General features: G+C 50.4%; 2 protein-coding genes across 2 annotated transcripts; one reads left to right on the forward strand and one right to left on the reverse strand.

Moving 5' to 3' along the window:
* The first annotated feature begins 44 nt into the window (after positions 1-44).
* On the forward strand, positions 45-1,729 carry TAF11 (TATA-box binding protein associated factor 11). The gene is made up of 5 exons (XM_065649301.1): positions 45-242; positions 310-449; positions 684-771; positions 898-994; positions 1,148-1,729. Exons 1-5 carry the CDS (start codon positions 57-59, stop codon positions 1,276-1,278), a joined length of 642 nt encoding a protein of 213 aa, XP_065505373.1. The 5' UTR covers positions 45-56; the 3' UTR covers positions 1,279-1,729.
* BLTP3A (bridge-like lipid transfer protein family member 3A) lies at positions 1,664-27,977 on the reverse strand. Its single transcript, XM_065649300.1, has 21 exons — positions 27,898-27,977; positions 19,192-19,354; positions 17,625-17,663; positions 17,070-17,161; positions 16,676-16,865; positions 16,099-16,239; positions 15,347-15,517; positions 14,062-14,239; positions 13,437-13,523; positions 12,681-12,845; positions 12,051-12,193; positions 11,170-11,311; positions 10,449-10,642; positions 8,630-10,179; positions 8,196-8,389; positions 7,526-7,677; positions 7,275-7,422; positions 6,384-6,655; positions 5,422-5,530; positions 4,749-4,849; positions 1,664-4,193 (listed from the first exon to the last, which is right to left on the reverse strand). The coding sequence occupies exons 1-21, from the start codon at positions 27,939-27,941 to the stop codon at positions 4,068-4,070; spliced, it is 4,401 nt and encodes a 1,466-aa protein (XP_065505372.1). The 5' UTR covers positions 27,942-27,977; the 3' UTR covers positions 1,664-4,067.
* Between the last annotated feature and the right edge of the window lie 18 nt (positions 27,978-27,995).

The raw sequence follows: 27,995 nt of genomic DNA on the forward strand, positions 1-27,995 counted from the left end.
GGCCCTTCGCGGCAGCCGTAGCTGCGTCATCAGGAAGCGCCGTCGCTGCCGGGGCCATGGCGGATCCCGGCGGGGCGGCGCGGGACGAGCCCGAGCAGGAGCCGCCGCCCGCGGCCGCGTCCCCCGCGCGGGATGGAGCGGCGGCTGCGGAGGAGGCGGCGGGCGCGGAGGTGGCCGGCGAGGGCGAGGCGGGAGAGGCTGGCGGGGGCGGCGAGGCCAAGGCGGAGGCGGCGGACGGGGAGGTGAGGCCGGGCCGGGCCGCGGGGGAGCGGGGCCGGGCTGCGGGTCCGAGCGCTGCGCTGTCCCCAGGGCCGGAGCGCCGAGGCGGAGGCCGCGGACGGGGAGGAGCCCGGGCTGCAGCCGTGCGCCGCCAAGAAGGTGAAGCTGGAGCTGAAGGAGCGGAAGGAGAAGAAGCAGAAGGTGGACGAGGACGAGATCCAGAAGATGCAGTGAGTGCCGGGGCTGTGCCGTGGGAACCCTGACGAGACGGTAACGGGTTTGTCAGATTAACGGTGTCTGTGGCTCCTTCCCGGGTTCTGTGTCACATACCCGGGCAGCCCCATCCCTTCCCCGCCTGTCTTGTGCTGCTGGGACGGCACGAGGCTTTGCAGGGCTGCTGCAGCAGCCTGAAGAGCTTCAGACTCTTCATTTTTGCTGTAAACCATCGATTCTCTCCCCTCCAGAATACTGGTCTCTTCCTTTTCCGAAGAACAGTTGAACCGTTATGAGATGTATCGCCGCTCTGCTTTCCCCAAGGCTGCCATTAAACGGGTACGAGTGTGATGATGCTTTGCTTCAGAAGAAGCCTGAGCTCGGGGTGAGCCTTACTAAGCCTGTCAGGCTCAAATCACTAAATACTAGTTGAAACGTTTCCCTGTCGCTGTGTGTCCTGTGCAGCTGATCCAGTCCATCACCGGCACCTCTGTCTCGCAGAATGTGGTTATCGCCATGTCTGGCATTTCCAAGGTCTTTGTTGGGGAGGTGGTGGAAGAAGGTGAGTGGCAAATGTTATTGTTAAAAATTAATACTATGGGGTAAATTCATTAGAGCAGAGCAGGAGGACGTGCAACAAGACTGGACCTTCTGCAGCTCCCAGCTGTGCTGTCCCCCCTGAACTCACGTGAACTCTTTGGCTTTTGTTGTTCAGCGCTGGACGTGTGTGAGAAGTGGGGGGAGCTGCCCCCTCTGCAGCCCAAGCACATGCGAGAGGCCGTCAGGAGGCTCAAGTCCCGAGGACAGATCCCCAATTCCAAATACAAAAAGATCATCTTCCACTGAGGCGTCCCAGGAGCAGTGAGAGGACAGATGTTCACACCAGCCTCGAGCTCTCGGCTCCGGAGCTGCGAGACTGAGGCTCCGTCTGGAGCTTTGTCACTTCTGTGACCGCAGGGATGGTTCTGCTACTGGAGTTTTTTGCTGTACTGACCCACTGGGATCACACCTTCTGCTGGCACAGGTGCAGTGTGTCTATGTACAGAACTGTCCTTTTTTGTACACTAAACTTGTTATTGTATTGTCACTCTTGCTGGACAATACTAATTGTGTAACAGCTTTTGTGTGATCAGAGTTGGGGAGCACAGCGCCATCGTGCTGTCTGGAAAACAGGACAATTGGGAAGGTGAGGGGGGAGGGGAAGAGGAAAATAAACCGCATGAGCCTGTCAGGAGGTTAACAGGTTTAATTTCTTTCCGTGGTTCACAGAACCAATAAATGCATGAGTGGAAATACACTGCAGAGTCCCAATACTGCCTAAATCTCAAAGTTCAGACTTGCACATTACCCACCTGTACACACAGTACTGCCCTGGAGCCCACTGCTCACTATGTGTAGAATGTGCTGAGGCTCTGCTGGGGTAGCTGGTGTAGCTACACAAAGGAGTAAGCTGAGAAAGAGCCCTTCAGTAAAAGGCTCTACAAAGTAAACTTTGCTCATTATCATCAGTGGAGACACAGGAGTTTTTATCCTCCCACACCTGCCCTGGGGGAAGGATGTAGATTTTGTTTTACAGTACTTTTTACTGGTACTTGAAACAACAGAAGTGCCTTAATTAAACAAAACCATTTGAGTTGCTGGAGCAAGAAATTTGCGGTAAGCAGCCTGGCCCCAGCCCTGCTCAGTCTGCACAGGGGGGTAAGGGGGACACGGCAAGGGGACAGCGCCCCAGGGACAGCCCTCTGCACCTCCTCCCTTCCCACACTGGCTGGAGATGAAGCTGGACACCTACTCAAACAAAAAGTCATGAAAAACATGAAAGTGAAGAAAGAAACCTCCCATTTTCAAGCAATTAGTGAATAAAAGGTAAGACCACCATTGCATTCCCCCACAGCAAGAGTTCTTGCATTTCCTGCTTCATGCAGGCAGAGTGAGCAAGCGCAGGAGCAGGGGGATGGAACAAAGCCTGAGTGTGCTGGTATGGGCTCTGCGCAGCAGGGATGGTGTCACAGCAGGTGTGACTGAACGGTCAGTGCTGGTGTGGGCGCTGCGCAGCTGTGACAGTGTCACAGTCAGCTGGTGGGGAGGTTTGTGTCACAGCTGGTCCAGGTTTGCAGGTGCTGTCACCTCCTTTCTCCCACTATGAGAGCTGCTCACAGCAAGAGCCTGTGTGACCACAGGAGATCCCTGGCACTTCAGGACCTTCTGTGCACGAGGCAGGACTGGTGAAAGAATTGCCCACAGACACTCAAAAAAATTTCAAGTGCATTTTCCTCTGGAGAAGTGGCCCGGCCAGCTGCTCCAGGCTCTTTCCCATGCATTTCCCAGCGCATCCCACACACCTGTCCTGACAGGGGACAGGTGACAGAAGGTGCTCAGAGCAAACAGCCAGGCTGCCCCACAGGGGAGCAGTGCAGTGACCCCCCCCCGCCCAGAGCAGGGACAGCAACGGGCTGGGGTGACAGCAAACACCAGAGCTGGTTCCGGCTGTGCAGGCACTTTCCTCTCACTCAGGGGGTGGCAATCACTGCCTGTTTGTTTTACAAGCACTAAAAAGCTTGTGTGTTAGAAATGGTACATTTACACAAACACAAAACGCAGCTGTGTGTAACGGGAGGGAACGGGTGTTCATCCCCAAACCTCACACCTCTGGCAGCAAGACACAGCAGGTTCTGCTCTCAACTGCTGCTCCCCCGTATTATTGCCCAGACCCGCAGAAACCATGTACCCGTTGCCTTCATTGCCTCCAGATTTGATTCTTGCAGTTCATCAACGACATTTCCTTATTTACTTTTTAAAATTAGTGTTTACTTCATATTTTACTAGGGTTTTCTTTTTTGCCCCTAACACTTGTAGAGGCTATTTCTTTATAAATCAAGTCAGTCACTGACCACAGAGAGTTCTTCCTCTCTAGGGAAGCAGCTCCAAAAGAGGTGAGAACACAAATCACACTCAACCCCGCAGCTCCTGTTCCACCTCCAGCCCACAGCGAGCAGTTAGTAGTGGCAGCACCTTCTCCTGACCCTCACATAAACATCCCCATTAAAAAACAGTTAAGATCAGGCAAGAACTCGGTGCTAATGAAAATAAAAACACATGACTGTGCAGAATGCAGCCAGCTACGTCCTTGTGCGGCCAGTACTGCTCTCCCTCTCCACTGGTGAAACTGGCGTGCAGTGGTGTGGGGAGAGCGTGCATCCCAAAGAAAACACCCAGGTCATCTCATTCTGTGACTTAACCAGCTTCCTTCACAACGAGGATGGCTGAAAGCAGCAGAAATCCCAACACGGACCATCTCCAGATGATACAGTGGAAGGTGAAGGCTGGAAGCAGCTGTCACCACTGCCCGCGGGTGCAGAGACAACTCTTGAGCCATATCTGCGGCCGAGTGCTGCCCTGGTGCGGTGCCGGAGGAACCGCGGGGACAGAGCAACATGCTGTGAACAGACTGCTCCTCCTTGCTGCTCAGCCAGCCCTTCCTTCTCCCTCTTTCGAGTTCATTTGCGATCACAGTTAGTTTCCGTTCTCTGAGGTGGCCGGTCTGCAGGAGGTTGACCCGTTACCAGCGATAGAATCCACCTGGCTGCCGTAGTGCTGGTGCTGGTCTGTCCTGAGCTGCAGCTGTGCCTTCACTGTCAGAGCTGGAACAGGGGATTGTATTTCCTAATTTCCTGCAGAAGGCGAGCCTTGTCCATGTTGGCTTCTGCAAGGGCTATTTTCATGGTCTGAAGCTCCCTTTGCAACTCTGGCACTTCCTTTAACTGCAAGAGACAGAGCGGGGGGAAAAACCAACCCAGGAGTTTCCAAAGGTCAGCAGCAGGGCAGAGCTGCCTACACTGATCTGCTCTAAGACGAAAACCAAGGCAGGAGCTTTTGAGATGAATTACACGATGTGACACAACTGCACGAAGCTCAATGACAACATGACCCAGTTTGAGCTGCAGAAATCCTCACCAACTGGTGCCTGCTGCCTCCCATACCTGTCCCGAGAGGCAGCTCAGGCTGCCAGGGCTGGCTGTCTGACCACTGCTTTCTCCAAGACCTCCCTTCTCAAGGAATAGGAGCAAGACTTGCAGTGGGCAAGGTTTTATCCTTCCTGCAGGAAGATGGAGCCAAGCAGGAAAAAAAAAAAAAAAAGAAAATAACCCAACGACGGATTTCTGAAAGGGAACAAGAGAGCTGATGCTGGGCAAGGTATCCTCACTTCGAATGCCTGTGAAAGGAGGTGCAGGCTGCTGCTGTCTGCACCGCACCACACCTACCAGTTATTGCAAACACATGCAGACAAAAGACTCCATTGTCCAGCAGTGACTCACCTGCAGCCCACGCATTCCCGACACAGACTCCGCTGGGGCCTCCTGCTCCTGAGGCGCTGCCATGGGTTTGTGCTGCTGTGCTGAGCCCTCCCCATGCGGAGCTGGAAGCAGCACAGAAAACATTCAGGGGTGGATATTTATACAACAGGGTTCTCAGAAAAATAAGAGTAACTGTATCTTTTTTTAAAAACAAAACAAAACAGGGAAAAATAAAATCTCATTCCCATTTTAAAATGGAGAAACTAAAGCAAGGGAAGAAGTTCTAATCTGTCCTGACCATGTGAGCTCAAGGAAACATCAGGCAGGAATTCAGGCTGCCAGTTCACTAGTTTACGTATGAACCTGTTCTGCCTGCGGTATCAAACTGTCTGTCCAAACAAAACACCAGGAGCAGCAGGAATGAGAGAGGCAGGAACGCCTGAATCCAGAGACGAGGGCAGCAGAGCAGCCAAAGGGAGCTGCACTGTGCACCGATCATCTGTCCGTTCTGGTGGAAGTGACGGCAGAGAACAGGAGCAGGGGCTGCTCACGTGCCAGAGCCGCCCTCCCCAGCAGCCACCGTCCCGGTCAGTTCCAGTGTCCCCCAGCGCCAGGCACAGCAGAGCCCTCAACCCCAGCACAGCCTGGGCAGAGCCGCAGGAGAAAAAAAGAAAGTTCCCCCGTTGTTGCTGACCTGTTATGTAGAAAACTCCATCATCCCTGCGCTCCACAATGACGTGATCTAGTGCCACGGTAATAGGAACGGGGCCAGGGGAGGTGGGGTACACCCGCGGGCTGTCATCCTGGAGAAAACGAAGCAGAGATTAACAGCTCTGGCAGCTCTGCGAAGGATTCCCCTCGCCCCCAGCCTTCACAGGAGCAGCGTCACCGAACAGCAGCACCGCCAGAGCTCACCAAGGTCACCTGCCCCAAGGAAAAGCCTGGCTTTATTAAACCAGGCTTTGTATGAGTCTTAATCTGTGCAGAAATCACTCCCACAGATCAGAACTAAGTTCTGTCCTGTCCACGATAAAGGTTGAAGAGAGACCCACAACCATCACCCTGGAGGCTGCTCTCACAGTTGTCCTACAAACTCCTGATTCAAACCCCTCACCAATATTCCTGAGCCAAAAAAAGCCAATATCCCTTAGTCTGGAGATTCTCATGCTGCTGTGCAGCAATGCTGGTTCCTACTTGTCCTGCAGCCAAAGCACTGCTTTTGAAAGGGTTTAATCAAGAACTTCTGTCAGTGCCCCCCTCCTAAATACCAACCAGCTCTTACATAGTGTTTTTCATCTGTAATTCTCTGAATGCTTACAGAAAAGGTCAAATATTTCCCATTTCACACAAGCACTTGGAGGAAGTGGTATTTAATTCTCTCCCTTGAGCCTGTAAAACAGGTCATCAACAAAGCTGGAGAAAGAATCTGAATGTCAGGCTCCTATTTCCCCACAATCCAATCACTCAACAATTCCATTGTGTTACTTGTTCATCCCTAAGGCAGTTTTTAGAAGCAAAATAAAACAGTATTGGGAAAACAGGACCTCTGCAGAGGCCCAGAGCAGGCCCACGGCATCCTTTCCCAAGCAGAAGCTTGCAAGTGAGCTCTGCCCAGGCTGCCATCTTGGGGGAACCTTTGCTTCCCCATGCACTCACCTTCAACGTGATTTTGGCATCCACAACTTCTATCTCCATAGGGATCACCTCTGGGATTATTTCATCCTCCAGAAAGGGGCCCAGGTTGGTCAGGAAGGACATGAAGAGCTCTGCTGTGTAGCTGTGGACCAGCATCCGGAGGAAGCCGTTCTGAACAGCAAGGGGCGAGTGCACGGCAGCACTGGGTCCTGCGCTGAGACGCAAGCACACGTCTGGCTGGGTCTTACCAGCTTCAGAGACCGACGGCTTCTCCAAACCTTGATCTCCCAGAGCTACAGGAGAAAGATCTCATGCAGAATATGGCACCAGTAGTAACATATAAAATCAAAACAGGTATCTTGAAAAGATGCCTGTGTACTGTCAAGATGCAGAATGGAGTCAAGTTCACAACGACAGCAGTCTGAAATCATCCTTCACATTAAATTAATCAAAATTTCAAACATCTAAGAGTCCACATCACAGGAACTAACACCAGAACTGGGCCATTTGAGCCCCTGGTCGCATTCCTCTCTCACCGTCTCAGCACACTTTAAAACTGGCCTTTGTTTGGCTTGCACAGGAGTTGACCACAAGCTCCCCACGCTCCCCAGCCCGATCTCCCTTTGCCCCCCGCAGCCACGGGCAGGACTGCAGGGCAGGGGCAGCTGTCCAGAACCGCTGCTGTCACTGCAAGTTTGGGGTTGCTGCTGGGTTTTTTGGTGGTGTTTGTTGTTGTTGTATTTGAACCACTTAGAGGAAAAAATTTAGCATTGACATTCAGTCACACACAAATCATACTCAATCCTAAACACACTAAACATTAACACTGAAGAACCAGTCAAAGTGGAATATTCCCTGAGCATGGCCAGCAAGAAAGCCAGTTATAAAAGACTCCAGGAGCCAGCATCTTACCCAGATAGCCACGCAGGTACTGCCACATTCCCACGTTGCTCAGCTGCTCTGGAACCACGTTCGTGACTTGTAAAGCAACAGATAAATCATCACCTCGTGCCTCTATTCCACAGTTCACCTCGTTCATCTTCAACACGAGGACAGACACCTGAAACAGCAAGTGACAAGCTCACTTCTTAAAACAAACACCCCAGCACGGCTTCAGATTCACTTCAAGACAATATCGCAGTGCAAAGGAACAGAACTCTGACCAGCGGGACGCTGGGGTCTTCACTCTGCGATGTTGAGCTGTTTATTTCGGGAGACACGCCACCCTCGTCCTCTGCCACCAGGCTTGTTCTGCTGCCGGTGTCATTGTGGACCTGAGGAAGATGCCCTGAGGGAAGAGGGTCCAGGCTGGGTTCTGAAATGGAAGTAACAACAACTCGATTCTGTTTCTTTTTCTGGTTTTAAGCAGCACTGATCTCAGTCTGCCTGAATCTCATGGCCTGTCAGCCTATACCATCCCCAAGGAACTCTCTCCAGCTCCTCAGATGAATTCAAGCAAGAGAGCTGAAGTCAAAGGCAGCCACTGAAATGCTCAGGGTACCCTCCCTCCAACCAGCCCTTCCTAACCCTTCCTCAGCGCTCTGTACCATCCACCCACCCGCACGCATCCACAGTCCTCCCTCTAGAACAGCCAAATGCCTCGGAACAGGCTGTGACGTGCGGGGGTCACCCTCCCCACTCAGGCTCATCTCAAAGAAACAGCACCTCCAGAAACAGAAAGAGCCACTGTGGGTGAACTACTCCTGACTTTCAAACAGGAGTGGCACAAGCGAATTCTATACGAACACAGCATGACTCGGTTGCCCATGGCGGAAAACTGTTCACTGATGAGAAATAAGCACGAAGAAGAGGATAAAGCCAAGTGCTTGTTACCAGAGTCTGTGAGCATCACAAAGCCATCGCTGCCATCGCTGTCCACAGACAGCCCATCCTCGGGGCCGCTCCCATCCACAGACGTGGTGTCAAAGGAGTGCTGGGACGCTGTCCTCTTCATGGAGAAGAAACGCATTCGGCTGCTTCCCCCGCCCGGAGTCACCGCTCCCTCCTCTGCTTTGGGCACAGAATCCCTGCCAAAAAAAAAAAAGTTATAAAGGCAAAGAGCTTTGCCTCCAGATTATACAGATATTGGGCTGGACTCTGAACACTTGCAAGTCAGACTTTAGTGTCCTTAGAGCAACCCCAAGATGAAGAGTTAACCTATCTCTAATCCAAATGACACAGAAAGAACAGGAGCGGTCGGCCCATGTCTCCCCGCTTCCCACAGCCTCGCTGCTGCTGTGCTGAGGCCCAGAAGGGCGGCCACTCACCTGGCAGGGGGCAGAGACAGCATTTTCTGCATGGTGGACGTCATCATCTCCCGGCTCAGGCTCAGAGCGTCCTTTGTTATAGACATGGCTTCTTTGGTGAGGTCCATGGTCACGTGCAGGGCCTCCTTCGTGGCACCCTTTGTGATATGCAGCGCACTAGACAGCTCCACCTCTATGTTCTTCAAAGGGATGAGCTCTGCTTGATCACTGAGAGTGACGTTTCCTCTCCCCAAGGGCTGTGTGTCCGAGGCTGGGCTGGAAGGCAGAGCGGGAGGGCTCTGAGGATGGCTGCTGGGCTCTGCTGGTCCTTCTGCAACCAGGGCTTCCACAGCTTCATGTGCTTCCTCGACCAAACCTTTCTCCTCTACACTCTGACTATGTGGAGTGGTACTCAGAGCTCCGTCACTCGCAGACCTCGGGAGTCTCTCCAGCGGTACACTGGTTACACCGGTACCTGCATTTTCAACCCCACTGTCCTCTGGGAGCTCCGAGGCACTGCACACTCCCTTCTCCAAACTGCTCTCTGATCTCAGCTCCTTCTCTTCGGCCGCCAGCCCCTCCTTGCTGTCTGAAGGCGAGAGCTCCGACTCGATCAGGCTTGTTGTGTCCGAGTCAAGGGATCTGGATTCCAAGACAGCACCCGGTGTGGGGTTCATGAGCAGGGCCACTTCGGCACTGTGGAACATTGCTCCTACACACACAGACACGGGGTCCGCAGGACACCCAGTCACCTCCTGGGTATCTTGGGCCAACTGCTCCTGTAGCGTTTGCAGAACTTCTTTCATCCTGAGCAGCACCAAGTACTGGTAGTGGTTGAGCCGAACTTTGACGTGAACAGATGAGGACACAAGCATATGGATATCAGCAGAGGTTTCCAGCTCTTTATCATCTACTCCATCATGAATTTCAGAGTCAGATTCTCCCAAGACATCCATTGTGTCTGGGACCTTGTAGATGTTCTTCAGATCCTGGTCAGTCTTTGATCTTTGACAAACCCCTTCTTCTCTGGAAAGGTTCTCGTTCTTCGAGTGATGGCTAAAGCTGGCAGAAGGCTTGATTTTCAACTCAGAGGCAACCGGTTCCTGTCGTTTAGCTATCTGAGCTTGCCCCCATCTCTTGGGAAGGCAGGCCCAAACTGAAAGAGGAAAAGGGTCAATAAAGCTCAGGGCTCTGCCCTTTGAGCTTTCAGCCCCCTCAAAGTCCAGGGAAAGCTCAATGAAATTCATAGACCACAGATCTTCAGAGGCAGAGGTTTTGTGTAACAGCTGGGGAAAGCCTGGATGCTTCCGAGGCCTGTCATCCACCTCATACGCGTGGCGCAAGAAAAGGGTGTGGAGGAGACTGAAGTTGTCCTGAGACCTTGGGAACTTGGTGTAACTGGAGTGGAAGAATTCTGAACTGGCAAAATTACGGAAGAGGCTCTGAAGGTCCTGGCAGCTACAGAAGGGAACGTGGCGGGTGTTGGTGGCAGTCATCTCCGATGTGCAAATGCAGAGTCTCTGTGGACGATCTGGATGGTCAGTGACTTTCTTCTCCACGGGGATGTTAAGCTACACAGAGGAGAAAGACATTACAAGTAAAGTGACGAGAAGGAACATTAACAGAGGCTGTTCCTGGCCATTTATATGGAAGGTCAAGCTGGTTTACTGCCCATAGATCCAACTAAAACTAACACAAGTGGTAGACAGAAGAAAGTTAGAGAAAGGCAGAGGTTTTGTTTTCTCGTTCTGGACTCCAGCTACATCCTGGTCTCATGTTCCTTCCACAACAGGGAGGGAGAGAACACTAAAAACTAGGAAAGGAAGGAAACAAACAGTACCTTCAGGCGAAAGCCATCCAGTCGAACATCAACATGCTCATCACGCTTGCCTGAGTCCTCCAGCTTGTAGATGGCTTTGAACTGCTCCAAGCTGCGATAAAGATCCAGACAGAAGAGATTTATCCAGAGCACGCTCGCTGTATCCAGGGTAAGCATCAGGCCATTCAGCTGTGCATACAAGTTTGGGCAGGGAACTAGAATGAAACAGCATCAAGACAGGTTAATAATATCAGGAAAGGCACTTTGAGTGGTCTGCAGCTCAGTGTACAACCTGCACTGACAAAACCAATGTGGAGGCCTTCACCAGCTGCTGGCAGAGAGATCTCTGGATGAACAGGAGGAGCTGTGGTGCAGCAGAGAAAGGAGCTGCGCCAGGTCTCAGATCGCACCCATTGCAGAGCACCCAAAGCACCCAACAGCCCCACTCCAGAGCTCATCACTAGGGCAGAACCCCAAGAGCTGGGCAGACAAAACAGGCCCTTCAATGCGCTCCTGGATACGTTGTTTTGCAAGCACAACTTTGCCTCCACATTCTGCACTAGGCAAACTCTATCCCACTTTCCCATAGGCAAAAAAAAAAATTAGAAAGGCAAACATCAGAAAATGAAACAAAAATGGACACCTGGAGAACATGTAACAGGGTTAACACACCTAAAGAATTAAAGAGTTGATCAATTCTTTAAGAAACTTATGAAAGAAGGTGCTAACCTTGGTGTATTACCTGGAAAGTCCTGATTGTCTGGGAAGTAATATTCTGTGAATTCAACATGGATTGCAGAGACCAGATCTGGAAATTTGAAGAATTTTCTACTACATGAAAGCAAGGTGGAGGGTTTCTTACTTTGTTGACCAGCTGTAGAAACCTGAAAACAGAGTTGTGCAGAATTCAGATCTGGCAAAACAAAGTGTCCCAGTAACTCTGCAGTCTCCTATATTCAATCCTTCTCATTTCCACATCAAACATACTCTGCTTTCAAGTAAAAGTAAAACTTTTTGCTACCTGCTAATATTGCCAACTCTTCTGCTTTGGGGGAATTTAGTTCTTTGTCTCCTGTCACTGCTAGTAAGGGCCATGACAATCAGAATTAGGTGACATGAATAAACAGAATTGAAATTTATTAGAGCTTTCTTCAAGATTAACAGCATGTTGGTAAGTCCATGATAATACCTGGTACTGGTTACGCTCTTTCAATGGTTACCAGGTGTATGGCCTGACCCAGCCTAGTGATGCTCCCTGTCCCTGGTCAGAAAGCATGAGGAGAGACTTATTCCTCCTCTGTCACAAATCCACATCCTCACTAACTTCTCAAATGCATTAAATCTTTTACCCTGGGCCTGCCTAATGCTTGATGCAAGTTTAGATGTGAACAGAGTGCAGAAACTCTGTGGCTACGCATGCAATTTCTTCTGAACATGAAAATTGTCAGCAGGTCATGTTTGGTTTAAAAGTTTTACATGCAACATAATAACAGCATTTGGGTTCTCCTGGCAGAGTTTTGATTGTTGTGGATGACATGGGATTTGCATGATTTATTTGCATCATCTCAAGTTTATTTTTTTTTAAATGACATGAACATCTCCAGACGCTGCGCAGATCCTGACCTGGTGAACATCCAAGTCATCCACTCGAATGACCACACAGCTGGATCGAAGCCGGTTCCAGGGAGGGTGCCGGAGCCGCGGCAAACTCGTGGGAGGTACCCGGCCTTTCTCTAAGGGACTTTTATGAGGACTCAAGGAAGTATCTGTGGGGATGGAAAAGCAGAACCAGCAGGGTTTTACTCCTCTCCTTTGCAGCAAACTTCACCATCAATACCAACACGTATGTGCTCACAGAGCCGAATTAACAGCTTCAGAATTAGAAACAGATGGCCATAGCTAGGCAAGAAAAAAAAACTTAGGACTTTTGAAGGAAGAACACTGTGAAAGATGAGTCTGCTCTGTAGCAAGAGAACACACTCTTCAGCCAGGCTTTAAGTATTTAATTTTTTCTTTATATACTCACTGATGGAGAAACTCAATAAATAAGCTAGGAAAGTGACCACTGCCGTGGTCCATTCTTGCTGCAGTGTTATTGCAGTATGACAGCCACTTTCCTTTTTAGTGTGCTGGGGATTTCTGCAGCAACAAATCAGCCTACTAAACTGGGGAGAGGTAACTAGAGATACTGCTGGATGGAGCAGAACTGTTACCATCTCCTGCTTTACTAGGAGCTTGATCAGGTCCCATTACCTGGTTTCCTTTTGAAAGGGGATAGTGGAGTCCTCGCAAATGCAGGGTCCATTTCTTCATAAAACTTCTCAATCTTGCTTTGAAATTCACTGACCAACTTCTTTGCCCACTGGCCCCGTGTTTCCATTGCTTCACTGTACCTCACCCAATGCTTGCAGGCATCTCCTGCAGGAATGCAAACATCCTGGCTTTAAAAATGAGATTCCTGGACACACACAACCCTCCTGTGCCCCCCAAAATATGCAAATCTGTACAGCATTCCTCTTTATTGACATCAGATCTGGAACATGCAACATGCGGCACATTATGCGCTTATGAAACAAGTGCAGGCCCCGCACAACAGAGCTGGTCCGGCCAGCAAGTGTCGCAAATTTGGGTGTTGGGAAGAATGCCAATGTCACTTTTCCTTGATTCTTCAGCTAAACAAAAGTGGATTTTCTCCTGGGAGACATTCTCTAACCCTTCCAAATTGATTAGACACATGTAAGAACCAGACCCAGGGCTTAAGCACCTGAAAAGGAATCCAAAGTTTCAACTTTGTCTTTGCAGCAGACAGCAACTTATTCCTCTCTTTGTTCTGCCAGCAACTTGTCAGTCATCCACCGACAGGTAAACGAGATTAAACCTGCCCACGAGGATTTAAGTCTCAAGTCCTTTGTGTGGCCTTTCCTTCAGTCCTGCCTGAAGCCATATGGCATCACTGTTCTTCAAATTATTATCTCCGTCCTCAAGCTGGGAGGCTGCATGCTCCCCTACCTGCCCTGTGGAAAGGGTAATAGTCAAAAGCCATCCTCCTGAAGGTCAGCTGCATGGCACCGCCCAGCATCCCGTGCTTCAGAGCTCCTGTGGAAAACAGAACAAAGAAAACATGATCAGCTCTGCAAATCCCAGTCCTGATCCAGGAGAATTCAGAACAAAATTACTTTGATTGCCACCACTGACTGATTGTCATTGTGGCCAGTATTAAGGTATCACCTTTTAGAAATCTGTATCAAAATCTTGTCCTAGACAAGGAAAAGGACAACTGACTGTAACAGGCCAACAATTTACATCATAAGAACCAGACCTGGGATCTTGTGTTTTGGTATTTGGGATTCTATTGCTTCCCAGGCCCCTATCAACGACACTTCCCACTGCAAGAACCAGCACTTGTGTTTGCAACACTTGCTGGTAGGGCCAGTGAAATAAATAAAGACAACAAAACTGAGCTAAGATGTTGGTAACAGCAGCTGGGGAGACAGTGATACACAGATCAATTCTAAAATGTTACGTGATGGATGTGAGGCAAATCCTCAAGGGGAAAAATCCTCCCTCAAGACAGAAAATTGATGACCGGATTAACGTTTTCCTCCTGCAGTGTCCTGATGCTGCTCTCCGTTACCTGACTCCCGAGTGTGGCTGTCATCACAGATGTGCAGGTCCAGGCGGGAGATGAGGAGGTGGTACGATGACTCTTTCATGTCATGCTTATCGAAGTATTGACCGATGCTACTTGCATTTGGGCTGACTCCAAACGGCTGAGACCAGGACTGCTGGGTACTTGGGGCAGGCGGTGTGATCTGTTAGAGAGAGACCAGCTCAGTAAGAACGAATACAAATTAAAACAAAACAAACAAACAAAAACAGAAAAGAGAGAGAGCTTATAATGCAATTAAAACAACTCATGCAACCCAACCTTCCAGACTGCAAGGCATCAATTTATAGAAATTGAATTGAGAGTCCAGAAATCTGGATTCTTTCCTATGTTCTCATAAGCAAAACTCTTTGTGGTTCTGCATCCTCTACATCAAGCTACCATTCACTTATCTTGAAATATGCTTTAAGACTCCTGGACAAAAAGGGCTAAGTATTCCCAATCCCCCCACTATGTGCAAAGCCCCCCTTCCCCAGAGCTTCCACCAAACAGCGATATTCATCTTCCCTCATCCCTGTCTCTGAAAACATCTTTTTGTCCTCTGCCCTATGTATTCAGTCTGTGACATGTGTCAACCAATTACTCAGCACAACATTTTTAAAACAAAGAAAGTTCAAGGTTACTGACAGAAGCAGCTGTTCTAAGGTTCTCATACACTGCCAAGCTGTATGTGAACCAAAGAACAGTTGCAAAAATCAAGAGTTCTCCAGAGCATTAGGAAGAAAAACAAAACAAACCAAAGAACAACAGTGAAATTAGATGCCATCGTTTTCCCTTGAGTGTCACAGCTCACTCTGCTTTCATGTCATAATTTATTACACCAGTCCCTTCCCCCAGGCCTATGCCAATTCTCATTCGGAGGCAGAAAATATTATTTCCAGGACATATTTATTGCTTATTACCAAATCAAATCCTCATCAGAGTGTCTGCGGCTTTCCATGTGCCAGCCAGCCCAGAAAGCCACGCAGCTTAACACCACTTTTTCCCCAGCCATCAGCCAGAACCTGGCCCGTGGCTACGCATGAACATTCCCTGATGCCTGTTGGCAACAAAGCCAACTCCTTTGGTCCCCTTGGCACCCAGAGCCACAGCCCACGTGATGCTGAGCCGACATCAGGTGAGCTGACACCAGTGCCCATCAGGGAGATGCTCTGTGAGCAAGGGCCAGATGCCACACAAAGAGAAACTTTCTCTTTCACCTTGTCTTTTCCTTTCTCCTGGCAGACCAACATTCAAATCATAGCTCACTCACCTGCACAGACTCTGGTGCCAAGCTCTTCCTCTGCTGGGCAGACTTCTCCATGGCTTCACTCAGCGACTCTGCGTATTTCATCATTGCCTTCAGCTGAGAGTCTGTCAGCACCCAGAGCAGGTCATCGAGGAGAAACATCAGCTTAGATGCCATGACATTGCAGTCTTTGGTCTGAAACAGCACGGAGGAGAATTGCAACCATATATATACATTCTTCAAAATACACAGAAGCTGTAGCAGAAACAATAGATGCTGCTCTGAAACTCATCCAAGAGAAAAGTTAACTCATCTGGTGGATGTCCACAGTACCTCCTCTGAGAAAGTAAGCAGTTAAAGTCATCTCCTCTTTAGGAGGTAGATTGTTCACTGGTTTTTAAAAAAAAAAAAAAAAAGAGATAAAAAAAGGTTTATTTTATTTTTTTTAATGTACTCTTCATCACATTTCCATTGACAGCTAAAAATAAGGCTACCAGGCTTTAATCTCCCAGTAAAGAGATGACAGCTCTCTTTGACATGTTCGAACCAATTTAAAAACTGACTCCATACATGTTCTCCTCCTCTGGGAAACAAGCTGCTTTGACATTTGGTAAGAACACAGCAGTTTCCAACAGAAAACACAGAGTGATATAGCAGCTTGGTCTCAACATTTGTGAAGGAAAAGAGCGGCTGCTGAGGAACGTGGGAGGAAATTCGCATCATCACTGCAGCAGGCAGTGAGGCTGTATCCTGTAACGTACAGAGGAAACTCTCACCCTTCTCTTGAGAGAGATCTGGATCCTCCCCTGGTTGGTAATGAGTCTCAGAGGAGTAGTGACAGGATCCTGGTCGCCACTGTCAGTGGCATCTGCTTCTATCCGAAGTGTCTGCCAGGTGAGCTCTTTGAACGTCAAAACCTGCCCAGAAGAAGAGAAATAGGAAGATGCTGAGATTTTCAACAATTTCAAAGGTTAAACTAAACACTTAGATGATGAGGAATGAAACAAGGCCACAGAAGATCATTCAATACACTTTTCTTCTGGGATCCCAGTACGAAAATGAAATCATGCCCCAGGTAACATCTCTCGCACTGAGTTTAAAACCAGACAAACCACAAAAGTGTTCAGAGCTGCTCCAGTTCCACTCTCTCGGGTTGGAAGAGCTCAGAGGAAGCTCTGAACACAAGTCAGCTCTCAGCCACCCTGCTCCAGCACACAGTAGGCAAGCTGACCGAACCTCCCCACTGTCACTGTGTGAAAGCTGAGACAGCAGCCTGGCCAGCCCCGAGGGCCCGGGCAGCACAAACGCTGCTCTTCTGCGTGCGTTAGACAGGCACCGTAACCGGCTCTGTACCTCCCCTCTCTGCGGATCGGTGATGCGGGTGAGTCGCAAATCGCTCTGCTGCCAGTTCGGGTTGACACTGTAGCCTTGGAGCTGCCATAGCTCAAAAGAAGCATGAAAGGCCTTGGAGTGAATCTTGATGGTGATGGAGTTGACAACAATAAACATCCCCTCCACGACCTTTTCAGCAAAGCCATATTCACTGCAAAGAGAAGATCCCTCAAAGTCATCACCTATTACAACAAAAGGCCTGGTAGAGGTGAGGACACAGAGAGACTCCAGGGTTTACAAGCAATATCAGAGCCACTTAAACCCGAGTGCAGAGAGGCCAGCAGTTAACCAAGAACAACGGCCACCCACACCCCAGGAGCGTGTCAGAAAGAGACCCCGGGGCTCGGGCTCTGACCTCTGACTGGCGGCAAGCGCAATGGGAGACTGTCCGTTGGGTGGCCGAGGCTCTTCGCATGTTCGCATCTCCACCTCCACTTTATCCAGGTACTGTGAAGACAGGACATGGGAGCGATAAATACAAGACCCAGGCTCAAGCTCAGCCTACCAGCCTTAGCTCGGAGACTCCAGGGCAGGGATCAACAGCTCTGGAGGCTCTTGCCTCTCCAAGAGTCTCACGTGTTAAGGCTCTCACAGCACCAGTGCCAGGATCGTTGGGTAATCAGAATCCCCAGAAGTAGGGGAAAAACAAACAAAAACCAGGCACAAGGTTGCCCTGGACTTCGCTGAGAGCTCAGCCCAGCTCCATCCTGCAGTGAAACGTGGGTCTCCTGGGAGGTCACATCACCAAAAAGGACTATTCTCAGAACTCCCCTTCCCCTATGTGCCCAACATTTAGGACAAATGAAAACTGAGCATGCACTTCACAGCTTCCCTTTGCAGAACTTTTCTCTAGTAGGAGAAATGAAAGAAAGTGAGAAAGAAAAGGAATGAGCAAGAGAGGAAACATTACCAGGCAGATTGGGTGTGTTTTCAGCTTCGTCCACTGGATCTGAAAAAATAAAGTTGAGGTTATGAGAGTTCTCTTTGCATTGGAAAGTTTGAGAAATTGCAGGGAACCATTTGAGCCCAAAGTTCTTCTCTGAGAAATGACTACAGTGACAATCCATCGTGTCTTGCCATATCCAGGTCAAACAGGCTCACATAGACAAGTGAAAAGACATTCCAGCCACCACACCTATAAACCCAGCTTAGATCTCACATATCATCACGAGTAACAGATACTGCATAGGTCAAATTCTGATTTTTCATACTTCTTTATGGAGAACATTCTTGTTGCTGCTCTTACTGGAAGTCCAGTAACTCTTTTGGAGACTGTGCACAAACCAAAAAGATCCATTTTATTTTCTCACAGCAACATTTATTCTGCAGTTCTTGTAGGAGGGAGAACAAATGTTGTTACTAAATTAAGCAAATCTGGGTCTAAAACCAGAGTGGATCCGATGAGCAAGACAGGCACATTTTTATTATCACTTGGCAGAGTAGAACCATATTTCTTTTATAGCAAGTCTCTTCGATATACTAAAAATTTTTGGATTCATGTAATGCAACTATGGTTAGTAACAACTGAGATTAAACAACCTGGCATTTCATATAAACTGAAAAAAACCCAATTCTTTGCTCTCAAAAGCACAAAGGGGAAAGAATTTGCAAGAGGAGCTCAGTGTGCAAAAGTGCCACTGCAAGTGCATGCACAATTTCAGTGATTATGCATGTAAACAGATAACTGTGGGCACACAGGCTGCCTGAGTGCAGAGAGTGCAGCTTTTCACTTGCACTATTCATGCATTTCTTATGAACTGCATTTTCAACAATTAAGACTTAAGTTCCATTTATTTTTACAATACCTCACAGGATAATTAGGCTTTCAGAGAACTGCACTCCATTTGTCCCTGCTTCCTATTCCTGTTGGAGGTATGTGTTACTCTACCATTAAAAGAAAAAAAGTCAGCGTGGATAAAAACACAGAAAACTCCTCTGCTATCAGAACGGCAGGAAATAACCAAACAGAGATGTCTGTGAAATCCTGAGTGACATGGGGGTGATGAACAGGGAATGATGGGCACTGTTACTGGAAGAAACTGAACAGAGTTTGTCAACTAAAGCCAGTATCTGCAGGTTTGACACAAGCACAAGCAGATGCAGCAAAGCTGTGAGACTCTTTGCCACAGCATGCTCTGGGTGTTAAATGAGCGGGTCCAGAAAGCCTCTGGGCAAATTCCTGGAAATTCATCAGTGGCTACTAACTACAGAGACCTCAGTGCTCGCTTAACAAGTCCCCTGCACACCGTTCCTGCGCTCTCAGCATCCTCTGTCTGCCGGCCACACCAGGGCAGAACGCTGGGTTAAGGTGGCCTCTGGTGAGACTGCTGCGCCCACCCACACCTCAAGCGCAGGGTCTGAGATGTGTGGATTGAATCACACCACAGCTCTTCATCAGAAATTCCCGAGTGACAAAGCACCTGCCAAAGGAAGGTGTTGGCTGCGCCTGGGGACGCAGGCACAGCTGCTCTGCTCACCCGGATAGACGCCTTGTTGCAGTAGACGCGGGTGATGGCAAGCCAGGTGGGCAGCTCCAGGACATTCTGCAGCACCTCCTCGTCCAGCTCCAGGTTGGTCAGCTGCCCCTGCCCCTTCAGCGTGCTCAGGTTGATTTTGTCTGGAGAGAGATTCTTGGTAAACCTACAAGAGAAGAAAGAGGAGATTCTAAAACCAAGCCCCAGCAAAGCTGCTGAGACTAGAGGAGCCTTTAAGAGGGCCAATTTAAGAATCTGGTTGCTGTTTTTATTAAACCCTTTCTGACATTTTTAAACCGATGGCATGTTAGTCACTCCAGAAAAAAAAAAAAAGTCTTTACACTTTGACATTTGAAGGACTTGTTTGTTTTTTGTTTTAAACCAAAGGCAAGTCCCCTCCTGTGCACCCCACGGCTGCTCTTACTGTGGTTCCTCATCCCAGGGCAGCTGCTGTTCCACCTCCCTTACATGCAGCCTGGAACCTTCAGATCCTTCACGTGGCTGAGATTTAAGTGCAATGGATGAAACTATTCCAGCAGGATTGCTCAAGAGCAGTGTATTCTGGGGCAAACCTGGAAGCCTCTGGCTTCATTAAAAGCACTGCGATCCCTAAGGAAGCAGAACCAGTTCAGAGGGCACTGGATCGGAGGCTGTGTGCTACTCAGCAACACCTCATGGGGACAGCTTCTCCATCACCCCCTGTGCAGAGGGGCCGCTCGCACCAGGGCGCTCTGTGGACACAGAATTCCAAGCTGAAGCCTTCTTGCTAAGTGACTTACCCACCACCGGAGCCAGGGCTGATTCCACACATTCCTCCACACTAATTCTAATTCTGCCCAGAAAGTGGAAGAGAAAGAAAGCCCCTATTGTCAGCACAAGCAGGATTAGTCTCATGGTCAGTCACACGCTGCCATTCTCCTTCCTTTCTCTGCACCAGCAGCGTGGGCTACTCCTGCGACAGGCACAAAGACCACCCTGAACAATGTCACTGCGCAGAGGGCAAGAGGGACCAGAGCGACGCTGCGGGGGGGCAGCTGCTGTGGCATCGCAGGAGCTGCAGCATCGCAGGAGCTGCAGCACAGAACTGGCCGAGGCGCCAGCAGCCGCGGGTCAGTCATCCCAGGGCGTCCTGGAGGAAAAGCGCCTTTCCACAATGAACGTTTTGTTAAGAGAAAGTCTGATGGATGGCAAAGAGCCACTGATGCCAACCCTATGCCACCGATGCAGCAAATCCTGGAAGAGGAGGGTGGCACAACGCTGCTTGTTCCGCTGCTCCCGGCCGCTGCAGAGATCTGCCGCCTCCGCAGCCTGAGCCAGACGATCATTGTGTCACGCTGTCACCTCCCTGGCTGGCCCAGGGTACACACTGACAGCTGATTAAAGACCAGGTTCATTACACACCTGCCAGCATTTCAGGCTGGCATGTTCACTTTAAACTGGCTGCTCCCTTTAACCAGAGGCCCTTGTTCAAACACACCCAGGAAGGCGGCCAAGCTCAACGCTGCTCAGGCTCTGCACAGAGAAACAACATCACGGTGTGCGGCAGCGGCTGCTCCGCTGCTGGGGAGAGCAGGGACAGGTGGCTGTCTGTGAGGGTTGTGCTCAGAGTCTCACCGTGAACACCCACAATCTCAGACACTGCTGAAGATTAGACCAAATACTTCCAGAGGCAACACGCAAGCAGCCTTGTCTCACGTTAGCGAAGCAGCTCTGCTGAAAGCTGTTGTAATCATGTCCACTGGGGACTGGATACTAAGAATAAAACAAATCCAACTGGCCAGGTAGGTAACAAAAAGCGCTTGGCACTGTTGGGCTCCCAGGCTGTGGGCAGCGATCAGCTTACAGCGGGAGAGGCTGCGGCGCAGAGCAGCTTTCTCATGCTCCCAAAGCGGGGATCAGACCTGGCGGCTCAGATCCTCATCCCGGGCTCAGTGTGCTTAGCTGGGGAAGCTGCTTTCAGCTGCTAATGCAGAAAAAAGATAGAAGGACACATCTAAACCCGGGAATTGCTTTTATTTAGTGCGTATGTGTATCAAAAAAGCCCAGTAACACAGCAAAAGGACATTAGCTGTGAAACAGGACACTGGTGGAAAGAGTGGTATGAAACACGATCTAGCTAAAAACAAATAGCTGTTTGTAATTGTCTACAGGGAAAGGCTGCAGAAATCCTGCTGACCTGGTAACAAAAAGACCACGAGTACTACCAGACTCTACAGAAGAATCCTTTCCATGAGGCATTCTAGATGCATCAAAATGTGCCGATCCAGCCCCAAAGGAGAGGTCACAGACCCCACCGATGAGGGGATGACAGAAGCTGCAAGTTTTCTAAACAAAAATCTAAAACAGAAACAAACTTTCTCTGTTAAACTGCACACCCAGAAGCTGTGCCTATTACCAAGTCCCCTGCTCCCGGTTTCTCCTCCTGCAAAGGAATCTGAGCTCTTCAAACAGAATATTCACATTTAAGGCATTTTGATACATACAACGTGCAGTAGACGGGGCTTACAAGAGGAAAACAGACGCGGTGTGCCTGTGAACTCAGGAGTTCCTAGATGCCAAATCGTCATTACTTCTTGAAAGGAACGCTTTGGTCACTGCCAGGCATGGAAAAAGCAGGGCGAGCAGACAGTTTCAGAGGTTTTGTTGGCAGGCTCACTCCATTCACACTCATCAACAGTAACATTTTTGGCAACATGGATTGCTGGCTTAGGGAAAACTCAATGAAAATGGTAACTATTTGGAAAACTGACAGTGTGGGATATTTGCACTTCTTTTTTTTCAACTGGAACAGAAGTCACGTAGCACTAAGCTGGTAAACTCAAAGGACAGCATTCCTTTTGAGCTTGCCAGGATTACCATGACAAAAGTCAAACCAGAAACCCCTTTATGGAATCGTCACTGAAGAGTCACGAGGGCATTCTGCATCTGTGCACGCTTGCACGAGCACACGTGTACCAACACCACCGTCAGCAACAGCAACAGCCTGCCTCCCACAGCGCCCGCGGCCAAGGGGACCGGCCAGGGCCACCAGCAGCCACCGAAAGTCAATGGGGAGCACGGGGACCGGCCAGGGCCACCAGCAGCCACCGAAAGTCAATGGGGAGCACGGGGACCGGCCAGGGCCACCAGCAGCCACCGAAAGTCAATGGGGAGCACGGGGACCAGCCAGGGCCACCAGCAGCCACCGAAAGTCAATGGGGAGCACGGGGACCGGCCAGGGCCACCAGCAGCCACCGAAAGTCAATGGGGAGCATGGGGACCAGCCAGGGCCACCAGCAGCCACCAAAAGTCAATGGGGAGCACGGGGACCGGCCAGGGCCACCAGCAGCCACCGAAAGTCAATGGGGAGCACGGGGACCGGCCAGGGCCACCAGCAGCCACCGAAAGCCCTGAGGTGGCCAACCCCCCCGGCCACACCCACAGCGCTGGCAATGGGACACGCAGGCTGGGCCGAGGCTCTGACCAAGCCTGGGGGCTGCAGAGAAGGGTCTTCCCTGCGCTGAGCTTCCCACCGGCTCTTTCCACTGCAGACAACACGGGCATTAGGGCTCTCAACCAATGATCACCAGGAGCAGAGAGATGCAGTCATTAACAGCGCTGTCTTAATTTCATAGCAGACTGAAGGTCTCATCCTATGATGCTGATGCCACCCAGATGGTTTAAACCTCAACACCTTCTTGGGATTTGGGCTAAAAGAATAATGTGCTTTACAGAAACCCTCAGCTTTCTTGTGCTGTTTCTGAGCTCCTTACCTGATTTGCTCTGAAACCTCTTGGAGCTTGAATATATATCCAAAATGATGTCACTGCTAAAAAAACAACTGCCCGGTTCATCAGCTTCTACATCCAGAGGCCACAAACTCACTGATTGCAAGAAGAGTTTGGCCAAATCTGATTGCTGGCCTGAAGCCCAGCTATAATAATAAATAATAAATTTATCTTCACATTTACAGCTGTCTGGCCACATTGTCTCCAACTGAGCAAATACATAGACAGATAATGTCAGGTGAATACAACCAAAACCATAAAAGTTCTCTTCTGATCCATCTCTCTCATTATTCTGCTGCCACGTGGCACAGGAACCCTCTCGTCAGTAGCTTCATATGCTCAAACTACATTTTCTGCCTCAGCTGCTTCTGCAGTTATTCAGTAATCACTGCCCATTATATGTAAGCACTACCTACAGTTAAACACATGCATTTCTATTAATATCTTTGTTACTATGGTTATTATATGTGAGAACTAATTAGCAGTACACCAGTGACCTTAATTTTCCTCAATGACAAGCAGCATCTATTGGCAGAAGCAAGTACCGTACAGCCTGCGATGCCCGCCCCGGCTGCAGCAGAGGGACAAACGCTCCAGACACACTTACAGCGGGAAGGGTAACGCGTCAGTGCCATCGCGTAACGTGTCGGTGCCATCGGGAGCAGACAAGTGATACTAGCAGCTGCAGACAAGGTTCTTGCCTCCATGAGAGGAACAGCAAAAGATGAGATGAAGATTTTCTGGTTTAATTTGGAACACAAATACATAATCTAAGTAACTATGGCAGAAGGACAGAAATTAGACATAGAAACTCCCCCTATATTCTGGCCAATGCAGATTTGCTCCTTACCCAAAATCTTTCCAGAGCCTTGTCTGGTCAGGTTTTGGACAGGCCAGTTAACAGGATCTCCATCTTCCGTGGGAAGACCTTCCACAACACAAAACCCTCTGTGATAGAACATTTCCCCTCATATTACGTCTTCTTTTCTCAGGAGCCAAAGGGCATGTTTACTTGGAAAAAGGTTCATGACTAGTAATAGAAGCCAGTGACTTCCAAATACAAGAAAACTTTCAAGGAAGACAGAGGCAGAAGCTTTAGCTGTAAGATTGTGTCTGAGAATAAACCAAAAATAATTTTGGAGGAAATAAAACCGGGCAAGTGATCAAAACTTCAGTAAAATGGGAAAAACCAGCTGCCTCAAAGACACATAGGAAGGAGAAGTAAAAGCCCTTTCAGGAAGAAAAGCCACTTTAGCCAAGCTTTTGGTATGACTGGAATAACGTTTCTGGTGAGCATACACGGTGCTGCTGAGGGCAGAGAGTCAGAGCTGCAGACAAGGAGGGAAACACACTGAATTACCAGAACATGAGACTCATTTATCACAGTATTAGATGGTGTCTAGTACTGACCTAGTTGTACCATTCCAACTCAGGACGAAGCCACTTAGAATTTAAGGGAATCTGATCAATCCCAGACTCGCCAATTGTTTAAAGCTGGAAAGCACCACATCTCATTAACAAAGATCATCCACCTCGCCCACCCCAGCCCTGCGCACAGCACCCTGTGCCCCACATGGGCAACGGTGTTTTCCCTGGGGACAGAGTCTCAGCGCGACGAGCCCGATGACCTCGCCCTGCTCCAGCTCCACCGTAAGTCTGTGCATTTCCCCGTAACCTGGGCCAGGCTCAGCACACCCCGACGGGCTCCTCAGCGGGCGGATCTCAGCGCGTCCATGGGCCTGTCCGGACGTGCCACTGCTGGCTCCGCATTTCCAGCTTTCTATTTTTCCAGGCTTCAACTGCGCTGAACAAACGGCTGGATCGCTCAACCACCCAAAGCCAAACACCGCTTCGCAAGTACCACAAAACATCTTTATGCTCAAAACAAATGAGTTATCAGTTCTCTAGGCTCCGATTTATCTATTGCAATACAAAGCTAAGGTAATAAGACCTTGAAATTCCAAGTTAAACTTGCAAAGGAAAATCAACATTTCTAAACAGATCAGGAATGAGACTGGACTGTTACACAAAGCACAAGTGTCCATCACTCCTCCCGGAATTCTGCATCTTCACTTTCCTGTCGCAAACAAAGGTGACTCTTGAGCACCCTGGACACCGGAAAACTGCAAAGGCTTCAGACCAGGTGCACCCACCGTCAACCGATTTGGTACCAGGAGGCCTGTAAAGCAAACCATGAAGAAACCCAAAAGGAGAAGAGGCCGGGGTTTTGGCAGGGGCTGAACTCCACCTTGCTGAGGAACTGCTTTACTATTTCCAGCTCATCAGCTGGGAGCTCAGCAAAGTTTAAATGCCAACTGCCCTGTGCTCTGAAACCTGGAATCCAAACCCGCAGCAGCTGCCAGGGAATTTCCCAAGACTAAACCTCCCTCAAAACATAACACACAAGAGAACTAAGAAGAAACGTAAATAAATGCACGAGTCAGAAGCCCCACTTCCCAGACTTTAAGAAATTATTCAGTCTGCAATCAATCAGCATTTTTCCTTCCAACCTGCAGAAAATAACAGGTTATTACATAATTCAGACTCAATGGAGAAGCTACAGAGGAGGTCAGAGCTCAAGGAGTCTGGGAGAAACAAGGCAAGGGGAGCAGGGTCCCATTGAGCAGCCCCTTTCCTGACCATCCCTGGCTCTGGGGCGGCGTGGGGAGGATCTACCGGCTCTGCAGCACCGCAGCTGCTGGAGGAAACATCCAGCCCATCTCCCTCCTGAGCTACAAGTGCCATTTATTTGTGCTGCAACGGGAGTCTATTTAGCATTCCAGAAACAGCACACAGCCGAGTGGAAGTGGTTGGAAACACCCTGCATCCAGCAGCTGACACACGCTCCATAAATCTGGATTGGGTTGTTCTGGTAAACTGCAGCATAGCAACTCTGATTTTAGAGATTATTCTCTGTGAAAAGAAAATGTCACGTCCTGTTGTGCACACACTCTCCTTCCCTTCCCATCTTGAACAATGAAGCCGTAGCTGTTTATTACTTTACCCCACAATAGCCTGGGGTTCTGTCTTTCCATCAAGAATTCCTCAATATTAACATTTTTTTTAAAAAGCTACAGCTGCCTCTCAGCATTTGAACACGCAGCACTGCTGCAAAACACTTCAGGACAAGTGAGAACTAAACAGACCAGAGAATTCAGACTAATTCCTTACAGCAATTTCCAGATTGCAGCATTTAGCCAAAAAATCTAAGCCCTGAGGGGGGGAATAAAGGGCTCTTCTGGCTTACAGAATTCCCCACGCCTCCACGTTGGACCAACGATGCGTATCTGACACCACGAGCTGCTCTTCTGCCCAGCGCACGGCACAGAGCCCATCCCAAGGGCTCCCGAACACCAGACCCAACCCCGCTTCCCAGCTGGGAACCACCACCTCTGCCTCTTTCCCCATCTTTTCTGAGGAGCAGGACGGGTCCCCTCAGGGTAACAGGTCCCACTGCTGCCATCCTGACCCCGGAGCCCAGTGCCACCAAGCAGCGGGGTGACACCAGCGGCAATGTCCCCTCTCAGCCTGGGAGCGTGTCCTGATGCGGGGCAGACAAGATCTAGGAATTTAAGCTTCTGAAGCACAACACAGGCTAAGCCTTGTAAAACACATTTGTAACTCGGCTCTGACAGCACCCGCAAAGCCCGGCTCTACAGATCGCCACCAGTGACCGCTGCCACTGTTAGACACGTGATTCACTTCATCTGAACCGTTGCTGAACTCTTTCGTATTTCCCCCATCTTGATGTCTCTTGTGACTGTTGCTTGCAAGTTTCCAGAGAGAAAAGGAACAAAAACACAGCCCATGCAGAAACGACTTCAGATGAAGACATAACAAGAGGAACAATGAATGATTTCATATGCAAATTGAAATCAGAAAATAAAGGCACATTAATGATTCAGTAGCAAAATTCTTCCAGGCAAATGAGCATAACTGAAAGACCCAAAGGGAGTGCGAAGCTGAGGTATTTAGAGGAAACAGAACCAGAATGGAAAAACACCACCTTTTCTATACAACATTAAACTGTGTTCAAAGCTCATTTCTGAAAAACATTTAGCAACGCAGAGGGAGGATGTGCCTGTGGCCAGGAGATAACACACGGCCCGCTGGCTCTCCTGCAGCTCTCCTCCTTCCCAAGAGGGAAACGGGCCCGCGATGTGAGCGAGGTCAAGCGCGCAGCTCACGCCGGATCTACCGACCCGCCGCCTCACACACCGAGCACGGTCACGGGCTTCCTCTGCACACCTTCTAGGGTCTTCAATGAACTTCATTGCAAGTGACAAAACCCCAACGAAAGTGACAACCGCGCGGCTGAGTGCGCGCAGCCTGTGCCGGGTGTAGCCGCGTCCTCCCGCCCGGTCCCCGAGCTCCGGCGCACCCGCTGCCGCCCGGCAGGAGCCGCGGCCCGAGGCCGCCCGGGCACGGCGATCCCGAGGGGCCGGCAACGCGGCCGCAGGGGCGCGCACCGGCCGCTTCCCCGGGGGCACCGCGGCAGCAGCCGGGCCCGCCGGGAACCCCCGCACCGGAGACACCGGCCGGGGCTGAGGGGCCTGAGCCCCGCGGGACGCGGCGCTGGGAGGGGGCGGCCCCGGGACGGGGCGCCTGGGCCCGCGCACGGCGAGACGGACCCGCTCCTGCCGGGCCCCGGACACCCCCGGGCCCTCGGACACCCCCGGGCCCCGCACACCCCCGGGCCCCGCACACCCCCGGGCCCTCGGACACCCCCCGGGCCCCGGACAGCCCTGGATTCTCGGACACCCCCCGGGCCTCGGACACCCCCCGGGCCTGGCCGCTCCACAGCCCCCCGGCCCCCAGACGCCTCAGACCCCTCCCCGGGCCCGGCAGCCCCGCAGCGGCCCCTCGGGCCCGCGCCTGAGGCGGTGGGTAACGGCCCCGGCGCCTCCCTCCCGTGAGGAGACCCGCGGGCAGCGCCTCTCACCGGGAAAGGTGCTTCAGGATCTGCTTCTTGATGAGCCCGGCCATGCCGCGCGGGACCGCCCAGCGCCGCGGCCGCGGGTCCCAGCGCCGCCCGCGCCC

The sequence above is a fragment of the Caloenas nicobarica genome, chromosome 21 (genome assembly GCF_036013445.1).
Source record: "Caloenas nicobarica isolate bCalNic1 chromosome 21, bCalNic1.hap1, whole genome shotgun sequence".
In the NCBI taxonomy this organism is placed as follows: Eukaryota; Metazoa; Chordata; class Aves; order Columbiformes; family Columbidae; genus Caloenas; species Caloenas nicobarica.